We start from the raw sequence: 21,314 nt of genomic DNA, 5'->3' as shown, positions 1-21,314 counted from the left end.
AGTCATCCATGAGGGTTAGAATCAGCTTCTTCTAAACTCCTGTTAGTGTTGATATTTTGTCCTCTTCCCATGAGTCACAAATGTTCGTAATAGCATCTAGAATCCTTTCCATAGGTTTTCAATTTATTTTGCCCACAACCAGCAGAGGAATCACTACCTATGGCAGTTATAACGCTATGGAATGTATTTCTTAAATAATGACTTGAAAGTTGAAGTTCCTCCTTGATCCATGGGCTGTAGAATGGATGTCATGTTAGCAGGCATGAAAACAACATTAATCTCATTGTACATCTCCATCAGAGCTCTTAGATGACCAGGTGCATTGTCAGTGAGCAGTAATATTTTGAAAGGAATCTTTTTTTCTGAGCAGTAGTAGGTCTCAGCAGTGGGCTTAAAATATTCAGTAAACCATGCTGTAAACAGTTACGCTGTCATCCAGGTTTTGTTGTTCCATTTATAGAGCACAGGCAGAGTAGATTTTAGCATAATTCTTAAAGGTCCTAGGATTTTCATAATGGTCAATGAGCATTGGCTTCAACTTAAAGTCACCAGCTGCATTAGCCTCTAACAGAGTCAGCCTGTCATTTGAAGCTTTGAAGCCGGGCACTGACTTCTCTCTAGCCATAGAAGTCCTAGACTGCATCTTCTTCCAATATAACACTGTTTTCTCTACATTGAAAATCTGTTCTTTAGTGTAGCCACCTTCATTAATGATCTTAGCTAGATCTTCTGGATAACTTTTTGCAGCTTCTACATCAGTACTTGCTGCTTAACCTTGTACTTTTATGTGATGAAGATGGCTTCTTTCCTTAAACCTCATGAACCAACCTCTGCTAGCCTCAAACTTTTCTTGGGCAGCTTCCTCACCTCTCTCAGCCTTCATGGAATTGAAGAGAGTTAGGGCCTTCCTCTAGATTAGGCTTTGGCTTAAAGGCATGTTGTGGCTAGCTTGATCTTCTCTCCAGACCACTAGAACTTTCTCTATATCAGCAATAAGGCTGATTCACTTTCTTATCATTCACGTGTTTATTGGAGTAGCACTTTTAATTTCCTTCAAGAATTTTTCCTTTGCATTCACAACTTAGCTAACTGGCACAAGACACCTAGCTTTTGGTCTGTCCCAGCTTTCAACATGCCTTCTTTACTAAGCTTAATCATTTCTAGCTTTTGGTTTAAAGCTAGAATTTCTAGCTTTTGGTTAAAAGCTAGAGATATGCAACTCTTCCTCTCAAACACTTGGAGGCCATTGTAGGGTTATTAATTGACCTAATTTTGATATTGTTGTGTCTCAGGGAACAGGGAGGCCTGAGGAGAGTGGGGGGAGACGGAACAACCTGTCCGTGGGGCAGTCAGAACACCGACAACATTTATCAGTTAGGTTCCCTATCTTATATGGGTGCAGTTCGTGGTACCCTAAAAGATCAAAGAACACTAGTCACAGATCACCATAACAAATACAGTAATAATAAAGAAGTTTGGCCAACAGACTTGCTCAATGCAGGCTTGCCACGAAACTTCAATTTGTAAAAAACAGTATCTGCAAAGTGCAATGAAGTGCAATAAAATGAGGTATGCTGTCAATTCCTCCAACATGTGACTGCAGCAAGTCATTGGAAATATAAACTTCAAAATAAAATCTCTGAATTTATTTATTCCAAATTTTCTATGTAATAATCACAATCGTTACCATTCATTTAACATTCAGTATCTGTCAGGTACCGAGGCAGGCAGCCTCTAAGATGGTTCTCAATGATCTCCACCTCCTGGTATTCATATCCTTCCTTGTGTAATCTCCAACCCTTGAGTGTGGTTATGACTAATGACTCCTTTCTAATGAAGAGAATTCTGCAAAAGTGATGGGATGTCGCTTCCCAGGTCAGTTTATCTAAAGACTGTGGCTACCAATTTTGGCAATCTTTCTCACTCTCTCTCTTGAAGCTCGGTAGAGGGGCCCCTGTGGTGAGGAACCAAAGCCTGTCAGTAATCATGTCCGTGAGCTTGCAAGAAGGACTCCTCTCCATCACCAAATGACCCAACCAGTTGAGCCTTTAGATGAGCTCACATCCCTGACTGATAGCCTGACTGCAACCCCAGGAGAGACCTTGAACCAGAGGTACCCAGCTAAGCTGCTCCTGGACTCATAACCCACACATACGGTGGGATAATAAATGTTTACTGTTTTCAGCTGCTAAGTTTTGGGGTAATTTGTTAACTCATAAATACAGTGCTAGTAAGTATTGTTCTTCTGTGAACAGAATATCCTCCCAATAGCCTCTGAAATAAATCTTTTTAATCCCTATTCTACAAATGAGAAGAATGAATTTCAGAGAGCTATGGTATCTGGACCATGTTAAGCCTTCAATATATGTTGTTAATAATAACAAAAATAGTTGCTATTACCAGTTCCTATCTAATACTATATAGTCCCTTCTAAAATTCCTTGACAGATCAACATTTCCAGTGATGGGTTAGTAATTTTCTCATGTTATGGATGAGAACCCTGAGGTCTAGACAGGTCCCATAGCTTGCTTATAGCTGTAAGATACATAACAAAGAAACCATAGCCCTAAATCAATTTATATTGAATCAGGCAGATTAAAACCCTTGGAGGAAATATCCACCAAATATGTAATTACATTAAACTGGGGTTTAAATAAGTCTGAGATTTAGAATGGGTTTCCCCAGTTTCTGTCTTAACATATCTCTGCACCTACTACTTTTCCAAGGGGATGAGAAAGCCTAATTTTCCAGGTTTAGTGGGCCTGGGGGTGTAGGCAGGGCCCAACATTCAGGTACCATCTTGGAGGGTTGTGGACAGCTTTAAAATTGTTGACAGTGACTGAGCTCAACTTGGAACGTGGCCCACAGTTCCTTGGGAACTTTGGCTAATTAATCAAGAGACATCTTCCGCTTCCTACAGGAATGCATTGCCTTTAACAGAACCCACAGAAGCCCACTCTGTCCCCCTCAGGAGCACTCACAGGCTTGTTGATACCCTCCTGGAATCTGCTGGAGTGAAATGATCATTGCAAATGGAATTTCCATTGCAAGTGGGGCAGGCAGACATCCACACTATTACAGGGATCAAGCACTCAAGCAAGCTGCAAATTACTTTCTTTCCTAGGCATGATATTAACGCCAAGATTTCCCTGAGAGTAGTTTCATTTTGAAAATTCATCGGGGTTTAATCTAATCATGGCATTATCTGTTCACCTGGCAAGAAAGTCAGTGATTTTCCCAATTCATCTAAAGGGCCTCTGGCACTTTTATTAGGATTCACTACCTCTTTGAAAAAATATGTGTACGTGGATTCTTCATGGAATGAAAACCAAATTGAAACCTGTAAACGTCTATTCTGGGTCCAGTTGAGCCTCAGGCAAAAGTGAAGGAGTGAGATTCCATCATCCTTCCTGCCTCTCTTTCTGCGCTGTTCTTTCCGTCTTCCATCTTCCTCTCTCTCTCCATCCTTCTCCCCATGGTATGTTCTAGGTCTCCGGGTGCCCCCACCGCAACCACTGCTTTCCTTGTTACAACCACACGTCTAATACCGTCCTGCTCCCTTTGATAGGAGCACACAACTCAACACCTACTTTCCATATTCATCAGCCAAGGAGACAGTGGAACTTTACTTTCTGCAGTTTGCGTCGTGAAAATAGATTTTTTCCCCCTAAATATAAAACTGTGTTACGACTTTAAATACGCTTCTTTAGACTTTATACAGCCCTCTGTCTCCAAACCTTGCTCCCTACCACTCACAACCTATTCAGGCTGAGAATTGCAGTTTTCAAACTTGGCTTATCTTTCTCTCTCTCCTCCATCCCATCAAAACATACTGGTCTCACGTGTCATTTCCTTCAGGTTTTATTCTGTGGCAACAAATGGCGCATACGAATTGGAGCTGAAATTTTAAACTCAGAATCATTTCTATTTAATTGGGGTTTTTCAATGGATAAGTTAATCCAAAGTACAAGAAACAGACAAGTGAGGATCTGTGAGCAAACAGTCTGGTATGATGCAAATAGCACTGGCCTGGCCAGAGAAGAGCATTTTAGACTTAGTCCATCAGAAACTACCAGGGTGGCCCTGGGCAAGTGACTTAGCTCCAGTGGTCCTCAGTTTCTCACGTGTAGAATGGGGAGACTGGGCCAAGGATGAGATTCGAGAGAGGCACAACTTGCTCCTAGGTACTGCTAGATGTAATATAAATAGACTGGTCAACCGTATGTGGGGATGGGGGTCGAGGATATTGGGCTGGATGCCTTCTAGGACCCTAGGAACTCCAAGATTTGGGAGTAGGGGTGCTTCTCCTGTGTACCCAAGTCCCACCCACAATCCCATCTCCTGTTGGCCTAGAAGCTGCTCCGCACTTGGACATTTGAGCTCTACTTTGGCCTCACCTGACTTTCTGTGTTAATGGAATAAACGGTGTCCGTCTGGTCTAACAGTCTGCAGGCATAGGCAATATTGACTGCTGTCTCCTGCTTATCTCCAGTCAACACCCAGAGCCGGATCCCAGCCTCCCGCAGAGCAGCGACTGTGCCTGGAACTCCTTCCTGCAGCCGGTCTTCGATCCCAGTGGCTCCTGGAGTGATTAAAGACACCAGAACTCACATTTATGTTGAGAAAGTAGCTGCTTAATTTCCCCAAAGCCCTATCAAGCCAGGCAGTGATTATTAACTTCTCTCTCATGTTCTAGGCTGTGCTAAATGCCCAGGATACAACAGTGAAATAGACAGAGCTGGTCCCCACCCTCTCGGTGCTCAAAGGCCTGTTGAAGAAGGATTTATAACTGAGCTATGTGAGGAGAGAAGTCCAGGGTGCCGGGCAAACATATATCAGGAGACCCGAACTTCATTTGGAAGGTCAGGGAAGGCCTTGCTGAGGAAGGGCCACTTAAGCTCAGACCTGGGGGATAAACCCAAAAGGTGGGGAAGGAGGGGCATTCCAGGCAGAGGTATCAGCATGTGTGAAGGCCCAGAGGTCAGAGCAGAAGATGACACAGAAAGGCAGGCAGAGCAGGCTGAGACACGGAGGCCAGGCAGGGCGGGGAGGAGCTGGACCATGCAGAGCCCGTCAGGGCATGAAGGGATTTGGCGTTTATTTGGTAGCAAAGAAAGCTATTAAAGGGAGTTAAGTTGGAGAGTGATGGGATCCGTTGTGAATTTTAAGGAGATCATTCTAGAGAACAGATTGGAGGGTGGAGGCAGCAGGATGAGATTCAGGGCTAACAGTCAGAGGAGAGCTGGTGTGGCTGGACTGGCCTAGTGGCAAGAGGAGTGGAAAGATACGGAGAGGCTGGAATCTTTGCTCTGCAAGCGCTCACCGCAGAATTAACAGAGACTTGGGTTTTTGATAACATTCTTGGAGGGCATTAACGATGCGGATTCCATCATTTTTTGAATGGTCTCAAGCTTTGAGCCAAAGCTGATGATTCTATACCCAAATATCCAATAGCTGCTAAGTGATGAAGCAAAAATAAATCTGCATTTAAATTGAGATTCATTTCAGACCACAGACTAATGGCTACCCATCTCACTCTGGGCAGGAACAGGCGTGCCATTTCTTTTAATAATCCCGAGTGACAATAGGTTGGCAAAGCAGTTACATTAGATGCATGTTGAAAAGTTGATTTAATACTGTGGGACTCGGTGTGAATGCATGGCAGCTTTTTAATGGCACGGCAGTTTCTTCGTGGCAGGATGAAATCTCTTCCCAGCCCTAGTCCTCGCCATCGCAAGCCATCTTGAGGGAAGAAAACAAACCTCTCTATCCTGAAATGTGCCTGTTGTGTATTTCAGGCCCGAGGGCACAGGTAAACCAACCCATGAAAAGTGATGCCCGATCCCCATTTTTTCCGCCGAGCGTTCGCCTGGAAGGTGAGACTGAAAATGATGTGTGTTACCGGGAGGCATAGTGAAGGAGAGAGCAGGAAAAACACATTTAGTTGTGTGAAAGAGAAAATGAAACAGGAGGGTGGTGAGAGCCTTTCTCAGCCAGGGAAGCCTACGGGTCCTGACAAGCGTGTTCTCTTTCATGCACTACCGGCTCAGGGGCACTTCTCACCAGCTGAGGCCAGAAGGCTCCCCTGAAACAAAAGAGACCGCAGGGGAGAGGGTGTAAAGGGGGTCAGGTGCCCTAATGGGCTGACATTCTGGGGGTGGCCCGGGGTGCCGGATGGCGCTGTCTGGACTAGCTACCCTCTAGTTCCTGTTAAAATGGGTTCTCGAGGCCAGCTTTCAAGGGGGTCTTGTGAGGCAGCAGACAGAGGCCCCTGCAGTGCAAACACAGGAAACAAAAAAGCCGAAGGAGGTGGGGAGCAAACCTGTCTCCCCCTGTTTTCCACCCATCTGACCAAATCTTGCTGGTACCTTTTATATACAAAGAGGTATTACCGTCTTCTTACAGTGACCCTGGGTCTTCCCCCTTCAACCCTGCCTGGCTGAGCTTGGTGATTTAGCCAGAGGAGACGCAAAGGCTCAGAGGGGTGTGGGGATGTGTCCCTGGGCACACAGCAGGGTCTCCACAGGGCCAAGATGTGGCCTTCATCCCCAGGCCAGCACTGCCTCCCAAGATGAAAGAAGCCTTTTGCCACATGGCCAGTATGCGCATGCTGTTCAGGCATCGCCTTTCCTGGATCTTACTCCCGAGCTGTGAAGAGATTAGTCTGATAAATAAAGCCTCGCCCTTCTCCCTTGGCAATGCTTTTCCTTCAACAGAAATCCAATGCTGTCTCTTAGCTGGTGTTTTCCATCTTTCCCCTGAGAGTATCTATCTAACTTCTATAGAAGTCTTTACAGCAGCAGAGTGATTTTTGTAAAACACAAATCTGTCCCTGCTTTGATCCCCATCCCCTCTCCAAACCTTTAGCCTATGACTTACATGGCCCTTCATAACCTGCCTCCTGCCGATCTCTTTCAACTCGCCTCATCCTGTTGATCTCCCCCACACTCTGTGGTCCAGCCGTAGAAGACCTCTGAGTCTCCAGCCAGCCCGGGCTTTCTTGCCTCCAGGCCTTCATTCGGGCCCTTCCCTCTCCTGGAACACCCTCCCCCTTTGACCAGCTCCTTTTCTCTGCTCAGTTCCGGCTGTCCTGCACCCTCCTTGGCTCCACAGTAGGTTGCCACCTTCTCCTTTGTGCTTTCATCCCACCAGGTACATCTTCCAGCCCAGCTCTCATCACACTCTGTTGAAATTACTTGTTTAATCATCCAAGTGTCTTTGCTAGACTCTGAGCTCCAGGAGGGCGGGGTCCGTGTTGTTGTTTTTTTTTTTAATTTTTATTGGAGTAGAGTTGATTTACAATGTTGTGTTAGTTTCAGGTGAGGGTCTGCGGCTCTTGTTCCCTGTTGTAGCCACAATACCTAGCATGCTACTTGGCACACAGTAGGTGCTCAATAAACATTTGAACGACTGGAGAAGAAGCAACCAGGCTTCATCCAGCAGGGAGTGCAGGAATGCTCCTGGGGCATCCTCAGGAAGCTGTGTGTGGAGTCTGGGTTGGATATTGGCACAGCCCATTGGTGCCAAATGCCTGGAAGGGCACCCCAGGGAGTTTCCTAACTGAGACACATTTGTAGCAGTGTCAGAATCAAGGCCAAGAACTCCCTTTCCAGCTTGCAGCATTCCTTTTTTAAAATGTAATGATAACTTATTTTTACCTACCGAGTAAGGTGAGTTGATTCTCCAGGTGCTGTGCTGTCTCCATGAGAAGCTCATCTCTGTTGTTGAGGGACGCCTCAGCCTCACGCCGGAAACTGGCCCATCTCTGGAAGTCCTCTTCACTTAAGATCTATGCAACAGGAAGAGGCTTGTTCACAGCTCTGGGTGACTCCCTCCCCCTGCCCATGTGCTGGGCCTCCTACAGGCCAGTTTGAGCTTCACTGTACAGTTAGATGGGGCTTTTCCCTCAATAGTTTTTTTTTTTTTTTGAGTCTTGAATTGATGGATTGTTCTTCGTGTTCCATTATCATCAAACTTCTGTTGAGCCCCTGCGATGCTCTGGTCACCGGAGATATAGCAGTGATCAAGACAGACAAGAATCCTATAGGCCTGGGATTATGTGCTAGTGGAGGGTGAGAGACATTATCCAAGTGAATAATTTAAAAGAATGGATCATGTCAAGGAGTTCCATACAGAAAACAAAGAGGGTGATATGATGGCGTATGACAGGGTAGGGGGATAGTTGTGGGAAGAGGGGTTATTTCATTTGGATCGTCAGGTCCCTTAGACAAGGTGACATGTAGGCTGAGATCCAATGACGAGAAGGGTTCTGTCACAGGGAGGGGTAAGTTCAAAGGCCATGAAATAGCAATGGACTTGGCTTTCTTTCTGTCCCTTGAACATACCAGTTGGCTTAAGGATGGAGAGCCAGGTGGAGAGGACCAGCAATGAAGCTGGAAAGGTAAGGAGCAGCCAGATCTTGCATAGCCTGGTAGACCATTCCACCAGCTACTGGGGGTGCCCAATTGCTGAAAGAATCCAACTAGAGGGCATATCTGGAGTCCATAGCACTTTTAGATCCCTCTGTTGGCATTATATCCTCACTGTCTCTTATAGTAATGAATGACTCTTTTCTTCAAGCATCAAATATTCTTTAATTTTCCCTCCATGCACAGCACTGTAGGGAAAACCAAGGGGACACAGGTAGGCCTTTTGCTCTCAAGGAAGAACAGTCTTATCAGAAGAGGCAAAATAGGAATAGATAATGTCAATAAAAAATAGAAGGTGGTAAGGATATAATTACAATTTATAGAATAGTAATGCTGGTCACTCTCCCAGGCGCTGTACCTGTGTTATCTTAGTTAATCTCCCTGACAATTATATGAGGTAGGGAACACTAGCACCTTTTTACGGATAAGAACATCCCCAAACTCAGAGAGGTGGAGAAACTTGCCCAAGGTCGCACCACAGATAAGCGGTGAGACTGGGACTTGTCCCCTGGTAGGTCTGGCTTTAAAGTGGGTGCTCTTAAACTTTATGGTGCACTAAGCACCTACAAAAGAGACGAAGAGCTCTGGGGATTTATGGAGAAGAAGCCACTTCTAGCCATCTCGCAATGCATGCCCATCCTAGCTCCCCTGTCTGATTTTAGGTGCCTCGTTAGATGCCCCAGTTCTGGGATTCAAAGCTCTTTGCCTCCTTTCCTGTAGGGGCAGCAAAGTGAAAGACCTGAAGGGCATAAGGTGGGTAATCTACTTGACTATAGCTAGGCCAAGGGCAATGCGATCGGGAATGGTAGGAACCATGACCAGCCCTAGAACACAGCAGAACATATCTTTCATCAAAGGGATCAGCTACATGGCCCTAGTCACATGGCTACATGCTACATGGCTCTAGCCATTTGTAGCTATTCAAGAATGGAGATCCAGTTTTCCAGATCCTCTGCATTTTCAAGAGAAACCAGAAATCTAGATTTGTATGTGATCACATAAAATCTCCCCAATTCCAAATCTAGGCAAATAATGCAAATGTTCAAAGGATATTTGAAGGCAAAATTATAACATTAGAAAAATTATGAGTTATAGGTTATCAGTTACATAGACAATGGAAAGCAAGGAACCACAAAGCCACACTAATAAGGACACTTGCCACTCAGATTTTTGTCCCAGCAAAATTGTCAAAGTCATGGGTCTCTGTGGTCAGGATAGCTAATTTTGAAAATATTAAAACAACCAACGTTGAGGATCTTCTAAAAAAGAAATAGAAAAGACAGAAGCAGGGTCGAGGCCTTTCAGCCACTAAGCGTGGAATTTGTTCTCACCTTCTTGGCGATGCACAGTGTTCGAAGGCCGTCTCTTGCATACAAGTCTAGATGCCTCTGGGTCTGGGCTCGGATCTTCCTCACCTTCTTTTCCACATCAGTGTCAGTCGCTGTCAAACAGTCATTGTCCCCCATGAGGTCGTGGGCAATCGCTTAGGGATCCCATTCCTAACGCTCAGGCATCTTAGAGGAGGAATTCCCTCATACCCCCGCCCCCCGTAAACATGGACCAGCTCTCCCAGGCTGCCCTGGAAGGCGGTAACTCCACGGGTCCTTAAATTGGTAACTCCACGGGTCCTTAAATTGTCTGCTCTCTATATCTGATCATCCAAAGTCTGGCTGAGAGAAGTGCTATTTAGGGAAGGTAGGTGGTTCCAGGTATTGTTCCCAAATGCCTGTTTGCAGGAATTCCCTGGCGGTCCAGTGGTTAGGACAAGTGCTTCCACTGCAGGGGGGCATGGGTTTGATCCCTGGTCAGGGAACTAAGATCCTGCATGCTGTGAGGCAAAAAAAAAAAAAAAAAAAAAAAAAAGCATGGATAACCCAAACATCTGTTTGCATCAGAACCACCAGGGAACTTAAACCAATAATAGAGATTCGCAGGTCAGGTTGAAGGCCTGCTGAATCAGGGGACCAGAAGTCTGAGTGTTTCTTGTTACCTAAGGAGTTTTCCATGTGGCCAGTTTAGCCCTGGATGACCAGTTTGCTAAGTCTCAGACATACTATCCATCACCTTCTCCATCATCTACTTTAGTCCTTATAGCAAGTTGCTTCCAAGGTGGCTACAGACCTGAATCTCATTACTAAGTTCCTCACCATACCGGGTTTGCTGAGTTAGGCTTAGAAAAAATATTTTTTGGATTCCTATAAATCTAGTGTGAAAAATATTTCATCGTGTTGCTCAAAGTCCCCCTTTTGAAGTCCTACATAATATGATTCTCTTAGAAGAAGTTTATCTTTTTCTTTTGAAATTCCAGTACTTTGATCTATCAGATAAAAAAGAATTTTTCAGCCTGGGCTGGGTGGTTATGGGGCAAGATTGATGCCATCACCGCTTCCTTTATCTAAGATGTTACAGACATCACTAATCAGTGGTAGCACTTTGTAAATCTGAGCTTGGAAAAAGCTTCTGAATCCTTCTTTACCAGGGCTGGATTGAGATCTTTAGAAGCCCTAAGCGGTAAACAGATTTTGTGCACTTTGTCCATCCCTCCATATAATGCAAAATTAAAAGTACAATTCTTAACAGTAAGATAAGTATAAGGAAGTCCAACAAAGCTCTGACTTTCTCCATGATACTATTCTAAGGCTGCTGTTATGCAGTATAAAAATCCCTTCAAAGATTATTTTCTCATTTTTCAGTTGCTACTGGTTTCCTGGTACCTTAACCACAGTCTTTGTACCTTATCTTTTTGAGCACTATCCACAATATTTTATTTTCAAAGACATCAGCTCCTGAGATTAAACACCTTTTGCCTTCTACCTGTGTGCCTTTGAGTTTACATTTTTGCTCAGGCTACCAGGAACCTCAGGGTCAAATTGAATGTTCAAACACTGTAAATATATTGAACCCTGAGGTTATTTTTCCCCCCTCCTTTTGAAATCTTTGCTTCGCAAATCTTATAGTAACACTGTCTATGTGTTTTTTATTGGAGGCATCGGTAATCCATTTTGGAATCAGGTGAGGAACAAAGAAAGAAACATCTCCAGGGCAGTGTGGAAGGCTGTTGCCCAGGGATAGAATGCCGTGGCACCCTTGACTCGGAAACACTGAATTCACTTGTCTGCCAGAGACTGGGGATGAAGAGACTTAATTAGCTCCCTTCCCATTCAAAACACTCATCAATCTCCATGAACCTCTTGGCTCTGATCCATAGCTGATAATTCAGGAGGCACAGGGCTGCCTGGGCAATTCTAAAGCTTGGCTAGAATCTACTACCCTGGGAGAATCACAGCCCCATAACTGTCTTCTCCTTGCTAGCAATCAGGAAGCGGCTGCACACTAATTCATGCTGTTCCAAAATTGGACACTGATATGTAGGGACTTTGGAACATTTTTCTGGCCTGGAGCAAGTTTATGAAAATCTATTTGGGGGAGGCTGGGGAAAGGGATGATAAAGAGGACCACCTGAGGCTTCCCAGAGTGAACCGAGCCTGATGCAGAATTCTGGCAGCATGGAAAGAGCTCTGAACTGGGATTCAGGACACCTCCACATAGGATTTACCACTGGTTAGCTGGGGCCACTTCTTTCAAGTCACTTCCCTCTTTGGGTTCAGTTGGCTTCTCTCCAAAACTAAGAGTTAAAACCACAGTGTGTTCTAGGGTATGTTAATGGAGGTCCTGGTTGAAAAAAGTTGTGTATGGGGAGTCCATCTTTAAATGAGTCTGGAAAACTAGAAACTGGGATAAATAAAGTTAAAGAAGTTCCTCTATGACAAGACTGCCCAAACAAAGCCTTTAATAAGTTAATAATGAGCTCTGTAATTCTCCAGGTTGTGGAGACATGTAAAGCAGTGTGTGTTAAGCAAGCTGCTCTGAGGAGAGCATCTTGAGGGTTTGTGCTCCAGTTGGGACCTGCCGGACTGAACGAACCTATAACCTGAGCCCCTGGTTACCATCCACGCCGCCTGTTAAATAAGCCCTCTTTTCTCAGAACCCGCTGAGGTGGCCTCACCGCAGGCTGGGTCTTCCAGCAGGTCCATGATAACGCAGTCGGCACCCTTGGTGTAGACGACGATCTCACCGGTCAGCGGGTGCCTCACGACCACGGACATCCTCTTCCTGACAGAGTCAAACTCCAGGGTGCAGAGGACATCGAAGGTGAGGCAGGTGCCCTGGGGCAAGCGCACGGTCACCTGCTTGGGCGTCCGGGACACCAGTGTAAAGCTGTAGGCACGGGCAGCGTGCACCAGGGCAGCCTCATCCGGGCTCTCGGCCTCGTAACAGACTTCGGGGCCGGCCAGGCTGAGGGCCGGGGCCTGCAGCACCTCCTCCAGGGAGGCACCCGGGCCCGCCCCCAGGACGTCACCCTGCTCCCACGTGCTGCTCCTGTAGCCGCCGTCGGTGGAGTAGCCACCACTGCTCACAGACGTGTCGTCTCTCTCTTCCGAGTCCGTGGTGGGCATGTTGGCCCCCAAACTCTCCCCCAGGCCCATGTCGGAGGGTGCGGTGGTCGAGAATGACTGGCTGAGGCTCGAAAGCTTCAACCTGTGGAACAGCTGCTGAATCTTCTCCAGGGATGTCACCAGAGCCTTGGTCAAGGGTGGCACTGTGACCTTGTGGTAGAGGAGGGAAGGAGACCATGACTCTCCAGGTTGGGAAAACTATCAAGCTGTCTTATGAATCTCATTTTGCAATCAGTGAGTTAGGTGGGCCTTCAGTGATGGTGGGCAAGTGTTCTCCCCTCTGTGAGCCTCGGTTTACCCACCTATAACATGAGGGAGTTAGGCCATTGGTTTCCTTCCAGCCCTGACTTCCTAGGGATTGGCGATACTCATTTTCCTCTATCTTATGACCATCCCACTCTGATCGTGGGCAAAGCAAAGCAAAGCAAAGGAGACAAAAGCCAGACTCACAGTAGGGGTTCACACGCCCTGCACCCTTACCAGCGCCTCGTTTGCTTTATTTTTGCACGCAACATCTCACTTTATCCTCCCAGCAACGCTAGGGGATCCTATCGTTATCCCAGTTTCTGGATGAGGCAACTGAGGCATAAAGAGGTTAAATTGGCTGTGATCACCCAGGGTGTAGATAGCAGAGCTGGGTCTCAAATCTGGGTCCGTCTGACTCCAGGGATTGGGCTCTTGAGCTACCTGCCAGCTAAAGCCTCCCCATTACCGTGAAAATTGAGAATTGGATGCTGTCCTTCCCCAAATGGTACTTCTTTCTCTCTTGAAAATAGGGAGAATTTCTCAGATAATGCTTCCTGCGTTCCTAAAACTCCCTGAAGACTTCTGATTACTTGCTGACTTTTCAGGGTAGTTTAGAATCTGGGTGTAATAATGGGGGCTCTGGTTTGGTGCCTGGATGAACCCTTTTTTTCTTGATTTTGTGGCCACATGTTGTAACACCCAATTATTCTTATTTTTCACTTACAAGGGAGCTTGGGTGAGAGTATGTGGATAATCGAAGATAAATCTATCTTCTGTACTGAAAAATAATTCAGAGTATAACATCCTATGAGTGGCCATCCAGGTGCATTATCTCCAAACTGGCAGAACTTCACATATGGTGTTAATTATTTTTTTAACCCTCCATTAAAAAGCAGATACCACTATACCGTGATATTATTACAGAATCGTACAGATTGTTCTGCCGTGTATTCACCATACGTCCTTCCTTAAGTTCCTCAAGCTCTCTGAGCCACGCCACTGTTTCTTCACTTGTTAAATCCAAAGACATACCTCCTAGGACTGTTGGGCTGTGCGGATTAAATGATAGTGCAGGTGACATGTTTGGCATGGAGCCTGGCACACAGCAAGTGCTCAGTACATATTAACTTTTAACATCTACCCTGCAGACAGACAGACACAAAAATGTGAACCTATATAGAGGGATCATATGGAACTTTTAATATTTTATTTAAAAAATGAGGAGATTGAGGCCCAGAGAGGAGAAGAGCTCTGTTCAAGGTCTCACAGTGATGAAATGGTGACAGTGTGGCTAGGACCCAAGTATCTTGTCCCCCTGTGCAGGGCTTACCCCCTCCCCTCCCCCTCCTCCCATCCATCCCACCCTTACCATCAGCGGTCCTTACCCTCTGACGGGGCTCTGCGGTCGTGGAGACCGTGACGGAGTTGCAGATGGTCAAGGCCAGGAAGAAGTCAGCAGTGGAGGAGGTGGTGGAGAGGGAAGGCTTGGCAGGTCTGCTGTCTGACAGGGTCTCCAGCCACAGGGCTGCATCTCGTACCTTGGTCAGGAGGTTTTTATCTGGAGTCACGTCTTTTTCCTGGGAGAGAAAGGCCCGGGTCAGAGTCTTTCCTGAAGGGACTGGGGAGGAAAGCCCCCTCCGGCAGATTCTTTCATGCCTGGGAAAGGCTGAAACAGTACCCGCCTGCATCCTGCATCCAGCACGTCTCCCCCTCCCCTGGGCCTGGTCACTGTAGAGTGTGATTTGGTTCCTCCCTTTCCCTCAACCCCACATGTCCATCAGTTATAGGCTCTGGTAGTTCTTTCCCCACAGGGTGTCCCCGCCATTTACCCCTCATTCCTGATGTTTCCAGCCAAGCGCAGACCCTCTAGCCCTCCAGCTTGGCTTTCTGCTTCAGCCTCTACAGTGAGGTGGCTGCCTTTCTCCTCTCTTCTCTCAACCCCTTCATATGCATCACGCAGTCGTCCTCCTAAAATACTAGTTCCCTCAAGGTATTCTTGAGCTTGAAAAACTTCCAGGAGGTCTTCATTGTAAACACGATCAATTCAGTCTGGCATCTAAATTCTCTCCCAGTTGCATTTGCACTCTTGATTCCCACCACTCTGCACTGTGGACCCTCGGCTAGGCCGGGGGGTCTATTTGCTGCCTCCTGGGGGTATCCTCCCCTCCTATGCCTCTGATCACAGCCTGTTCGAAGTCCTCTCCTGTCTACCCAAATCCTACCTAGACTTCAATAACCATGGAAACTCCACAGGTCCATGAGATCTGATCCAGCCCACAGTGAGTTCTCTGTCTCCTGAGCCACAGTAGCAGGCTCCTGAATGCAGAATGTGCACCGGAGTCAGGGTGAGGCAGATGAGGGGAGCTGGCCAAGGTACAGATGAGGACACTATGGGATGGGGGGGCTGTGAGACCTGGCAAGTCCCACCCCATCTAAAAGGGGGCGACTGCTCTGCTACTAACATGCTCCAGGGCTGGTACATTTTGCCAAATCTCTGGATTTTTCAAGATAAAGTAGAGATGATGTGAGAACTGTTTTTTGTGGTTTTTTTTCTTTTCTTTTTTAAAAAACCTGTGGGCTGGATCTGACTCATGGATTTCCAGTTTTTCCACATCTTTGTAGAAGGTGCCACTTCCACCATCCCTCTAGAATTCACTACATATTGACCTATATTTTAAATTCAGTTTTCTTATGTCCATGTTTAATCTCTCTAGAGATAAACCAAGAGCCTGAAAGACAGAGACTGCCTTTTCCATGAAGTTGTATCTTCTGGAACTCCAAGGATTGCTTTGTTTGAGGCAGAAGTTCAATAAACACTAGCTCTTCATAGATATGACAAAAGCCATTCTGCAAAGAAGTTTCCACATAAAGCCATTTCTATCAATGTTCAGAGTTCTCAGGTCAATTAAAGTTTTAGAAGAGAGTCAATGTTTGGAAACGATGGACTGAGGGAATCTTGACTGATTAGTGCAGAGTGAAGACTGAGGGCCAACAAGCTAGCAAGTTTTACAAACAAGAACCCAAGTTGAGATGAAAAACCTCCTGTGGGGAAAGAGTCCTCAGACTGTGTTCTCTGACTACCAACTGCAGTGACTCCAGAAGTCAGATTCTAACCTCCCTGGGACTGCTGGCACAGGCGAGAGCCACAGGGGAGGAAACCCAGACTGACGCGGAGGTGCTGGATGGCTGGAGGGATGAGAGTCGGGTTTTGCAACAGCACAGCTTGATCGGGGAAGTGGACTGCGGGTGGAGCTCACACTGTAAAGAGTTCTGACCGTCATTTGGAGGGCTTTCCCAGAGCCAACACCTACACTTCCAACTTGCTTATACCATCTTAAGAGGACAAGCCTTTTTATTAAAAGGAAGAGTGCGAGTAAAACCGCGTCAGGTCTGCATTTCCTTTCGTTGCCCTGTAATAAGTAATGGTGGGCCATCCGTCCCGTGCAGTGACCCTATTTTCAGAAAGCTTAGGAAGGAGCAGGAAGCATCCATCCTCTCTGCCTCTGAGTGCAGTTGTCATAGCAGCAACGCACAGTGATGGAGCTAATCCTACCTTTCCAACGATGTCAGTTATGTGATCTCACTGGGTTCTCAGAGTCCCAAGTTGAGATGAAACTAGCCCCAACTTAACTGAAACCCAGAGAGATGTCTGACTTGACCAGTGTCACCCAAGGAGTCATTGTAAAGCCAGAATTGATGTCAGACACCTTGATTGCGAGCCTAGGGTCTTCCTTTCTGTGGTCGTGGTAAAGTAGCTATGTTCCCTCATTAATGCTCCCGTGCAAACTCCTCTAACCAGATTCCAGGGTCCATCCGGTTTACCAACATCACTCACGGAACTCTGAGCCAATTTCTGATAATAGTAATGACAGTTCCATTTCGTGGAGCATTTCTTATGTTCTGGGTACATCCACTATCTCACTGCATCCCCACGGCACACTATCGATTGAGTACTATTATTCTCCCAGTTACCTCTGTACTTCAAACGAGGAAATTGCTGCCCAGGGAGATTAGGTGTTTTGCCCAAGGTCTCACAGCAAGTTGATTCAAGACAGTCCGACTCTAGAATTCATGCTCTTTAACCTCCATGCCAGGCAAGATCTCCCACGAGAAGGAAGTGGCCTTTGATACTTGCTGACAGTTGGCATCTTTAGTGTCTGGGACCCCAAATACAACAGACGGGCTTCTATATCTAATCCTTAGGGCTCAGCAGGGAGTCCATGAGATTATAAAGGGGATTATGGGGATCTTTTTCAGAAAGTAGATTTCATTTTTTTTTTTTTTTTTTGGCAGGGGTACATGAATGGGATGCTTTCAACCCTGACCAAAAATACCCAGACTTGGGAACAAGCTTGGAGGTCAAGGCCAAATCCCCTATTTTCCTGATGCTAAAACTGAGTGCCAGGGAGGAGGGTAGTGAACTCCCCAAGATTGCACGTTGAATCAGGGTCAGAACTAGGACAGTTTTCACACCACCTGACTCCGGCCTCTGACAGCACACTGCTTTGCTCCAAGCTATGCATTATGTATTTCCAAACGGTGACACAGTTAAAATGATTTAACGGTTATGTATTGCATGTCCATTACTCTCTAGTCTCTAAGTGCCATGAGGGCAGAGACTGTGATGTGTCCCCGGTGCCTGGCAGCCTGTAGGCACTCACTCAAACCTTTGTTGCCTGACTCCTATCTAGGACGCCATGCTACCTCACCACTGATTAACCCATGGGGGCTCTTTGCTAAAACTCTTATTTAGTATATTTTCACCCAATCATATAGCAAGGCACTAAAAAAAAAAGTTCTGCAAAGGGCCTGCTTCTCTCTGGCATCGGCAGCAGGCCCAGCCTGCAGGTGTCAGTGACAGATGTCAGGGAAGCTTTATCCAGGCACGCAGACTTGTTTCTGCAGGGCAAGCTTCTTCGTGGTTCCCTTTGTCCACAGCCCATTGGTTTGCTGTCCGGTTCATTAACATTTAGGAACTTGGCATGTAGGACGATTATAGAGATAGCAGTGCCCCCAACCCCCTCCGGGCCCTTTGGCTAGTCTATTTCTCTGAAGGAAAAGAAATACACATTTGTGGGGCTACCAGTTGCTCAGATTAGAGCTTTGTGGCAGCTGGGCACCCAACTGGTTGGATTTCTTTCTATTGCAGAACACCCGAAGCTCAGATAAACCCTCTTTGGGGAAGGTGATCTCTGACCTCACACCACACACTCAAGGATCCTCTTATTATCATCAGATTATATCTGTTGACAACTTATAGCAAAGTCAGGGCCTTTGGTAAGTGCTTCCATGTACATCATGTAATCATTATAACAGCATCAAAATAGCTATTATCATTCTCCCATTTTACTTATGAGGCAAATGAGGCTCACTGAAGATAAGTAACTTGGCTAAGGTCCCAAAATCAATTAAAAAGCTGGGTCTTGAATCCAGTTCTGCTGATGCCAAAACCCAAACCCTTAAACACGATGCCAGCACTTCCCAAACTCTAACATATACACAAATCAGCTGGGTGTCTTATTTAAATGCATATGCTGATGCAGCAGGTCTGGAGTGGGGTCTGAGCATCTGCATTTCTACAGGCTCCCAAGTGGTGCTCCTGCTGGGGGTCAGAGGACAAGAGTTTGAGTAGCAAGGCTCTAGGCTATAGGGCTGCCCTATCACTCCCACTTCCTCTCTGACTGAGGAGTGTTCTGCATTGAAGGCTGGGAGAAGGCCAAGCTCCATTCCATTACTCTCCTCTCAGTTTTAGTGATGGCTCACTCATGGTCATATTGGTGACTATCACTAATTGGGTGCAGCAGATTGTTGCTATGGGAACCCACAGAGCCAGCGGTGGAAATGAACAGGAACCCTGGTGCGTAGGCCTGGAAGCAAACTCTGAGGCTTGGTTCCTCCCATGCCTCCATCTCCTCCTTCACCTCTCTCCGACCTGTGCCTCTTATTCCAGCTATTCCTTGGAACCCCAAGTCTCCATTTGCTTGTGCAGAATGTCTCCCCTAAAACAACCTGCACTCTCCCCGCTAGATGGTCTCTTCTCTTTGCTCTGGTTAACCTTTAAAATTTTGTCTCAAATTCAGCTCTGATGCTAACCCTTCCAGGAAGCCCCCTGATGCCTAGTTTGATGTAGGTGCACCTCTTCTGGGCTCCTATAGCACCTCTGCACCCACACACCCCAGCACTGAGAGCAGTGTCCTGTAGGCACTGGGGTTCTTGCCCCTTTACTGGGCTGTAAGCACCTGAAATCAGAACAATGCCCCGTTAGACTTTATGTCCCTAGTGTCTAGAAGAGTACTTGCCATATTATTTAGTATTTGTTGACTGACCGACAATAAATGAAAGGCTATTCTAAAGAAATGTAGACACTGAGAATACAGAGACTTGGAAGAAGGGGAGGAAGCAGACCCTTCTATTTGCTTTGGTGAGTGTCTGAACTCATACAACCACTTGAGAAGTATCAATCCAAATTTTAAAAATGCACACAATCTCAATTTAGCAGTTATGCTCTAAGAATACCATAGAAAAACTTATATACATGTATAAACATGTGATGGCTCGACCATCCAACAAATTCTAACAGCCATTAAAAATGGGATGAACGGCTCTCCATTGAATATCTGTCAGTTTGTCTACATATATGAAATATTCCCCAAGATTCATTAGGTTAAAAAAAAGTCCAAAGTCCAAAACAGTGTGTATTCTATGCTTCTGTTTGTGGGAAAGGATGTGTTTATGTGTACACCCCACTTGCCTGCTTCTATATAGATACAGCACCTCTGGCAAAGACACAGGAATATACAAATAATGGTTGTCTCTGAGGTGGTGGGGAATAGAGGAGGGAGGGAGGCTTACTCTCTTCATTTGCCCTTTGGTTCCTTTTGAATACTTAGCCACGTGGTTGTATTGCTATTGTGGAAACAAACTTTCCCAGTTGCTGGGGAGCTGAAGGCTGAAGTATTATTTAGGGCAGTCATGTTTTTGCCCTTGATGAGGTTGTGGCCTTGATGATATTGAGTTTGGTTCAAGAATGGGGAGAGCTCAATATTAGTAAATATTTGCTTAAATAGAAGCATGTGGATTATTAAGGTAAGCTTTTCCCAAATGGGACAGGAGCCCCAAGGAAAAAAACCCAGTGACCTAGCAAGAAGAGAGTTTACCACAACATCCATTCATGATAAAAACCCTTACCAAAGTGGGAAGAGCGGGATCATATCTCAGCATAATAAAATCTATTTATGACAAACCCACAGCCAACATAATACTCAACAGAGAAAGCCTTCCTGCTAAAATCTGGAATGAGACAAGGAGGCCCACTCTCACCACTTCTATTCAACATAGTATTGGGAGTCCTAGCCACAGCAATCAGACAAGAAAAATAAAAGATATCCAATCTGGAAGGGAAGAGGTAAAATTGTCCTTATATGCAGATTACATGATATTATACATAGAAAACCCTAAAGACTCCACACAAAAACTACTAAAACTGATAAATGAATTCAGCAAGGTAGCAGGATACAAGTTTAACATATAGAAATCTGTTGCATTTCTTTACACTAACAATGAAATATCAGAAAGGGAAAGTAAAAAAACAATTCCTTTTAAAATTGCATCAAAAAAACCCAAAACCAAAACCAAACTTAGGAATAAACCTGACCAAGGAGCTGAAAGACTTATCTGCTGAGAACTATTAAACAATGATAAAGGAAATTGAAGATGATACAAAGAAATGGAAAGATATTCCATGTTCTTGGATTTGAAGAATTAATATTGTTAAAATGGCCATACTACTCAAAACAATCTATAGATTTAATGTGATCCCTATCAAATTACCCATGATATTTTTCACAGGACTAGAACAAAGAATCCTAAAATTTGTATGGAGCCACAAAAGACCCAGAATTGCCAAAGCAATTCTGGGGAAAAACAGCAAAACTGGAGGCATAACCCTCCCAGACTTCAGACAATACTACAAAGCTACTGTAATCAAAACAACACGATATTGACACAATAACAGATATATGGATCAATGCAACAGTATAGAGAGCCCAGAAATAAACCCACACACCTATGGCCAATTAATCTTTGACAAAGGAGGCAAGAATATACAATGGAGAAAAGACAGTCTCTTCAGCAAGTGGTGTTGGGAAAGCTGTAAATGTAAATGTAAATCAATGAAGTTAGA

The 21,314-nt window shown here is 45.6% G+C and overlaps 1 protein-coding gene across 1 annotated transcript in view; it reads right to left on the bottom strand.

Moving 5' to 3' along the window:
* Positions 1-21,314, bottom strand: part of LOC309658150 (phospholipid-transporting ATPase VB-like) — a 64,035-nt gene that overhangs the window by 38,155 nt on the left and 4,566 nt on the right. Inside the window, exons 2-6 of the mRNA XM_082456413.1 lie at positions 14,518-14,709; positions 12,436-13,036; positions 9,761-9,870; positions 7,663-7,789; positions 4,398-4,582 (exon numbers count right to left, since the gene is read on the bottom strand). Of these exons, the coding sequence (XP_082312539.1) occupies positions 4,398-4,582; positions 7,663-7,789; positions 9,761-9,870; positions 12,436-12,916 (903 nt within the window). The 5' untranslated portion in view covers positions 12,917-13,036; positions 14,518-14,709. The remainder of the gene's footprint in view (positions 1-4,397; positions 4,583-7,662; positions 7,790-9,760; positions 9,871-12,435; positions 13,037-14,517; positions 14,710-21,314) is intronic.

Source organism: Balaenoptera physalus (assembly GCF_965194825.1).
Source record: "Balaenoptera physalus genome assembly, chromosome: 3".
In the NCBI taxonomy this organism is placed as follows: Eukaryota; Metazoa; Chordata; class Mammalia; order Artiodactyla; family Balaenopteridae; genus Balaenoptera; species Balaenoptera physalus.
Note: the sequence above shows the minus strand (reverse complement) of the source record. Positions and strands in the feature narration are given on the sequence as shown.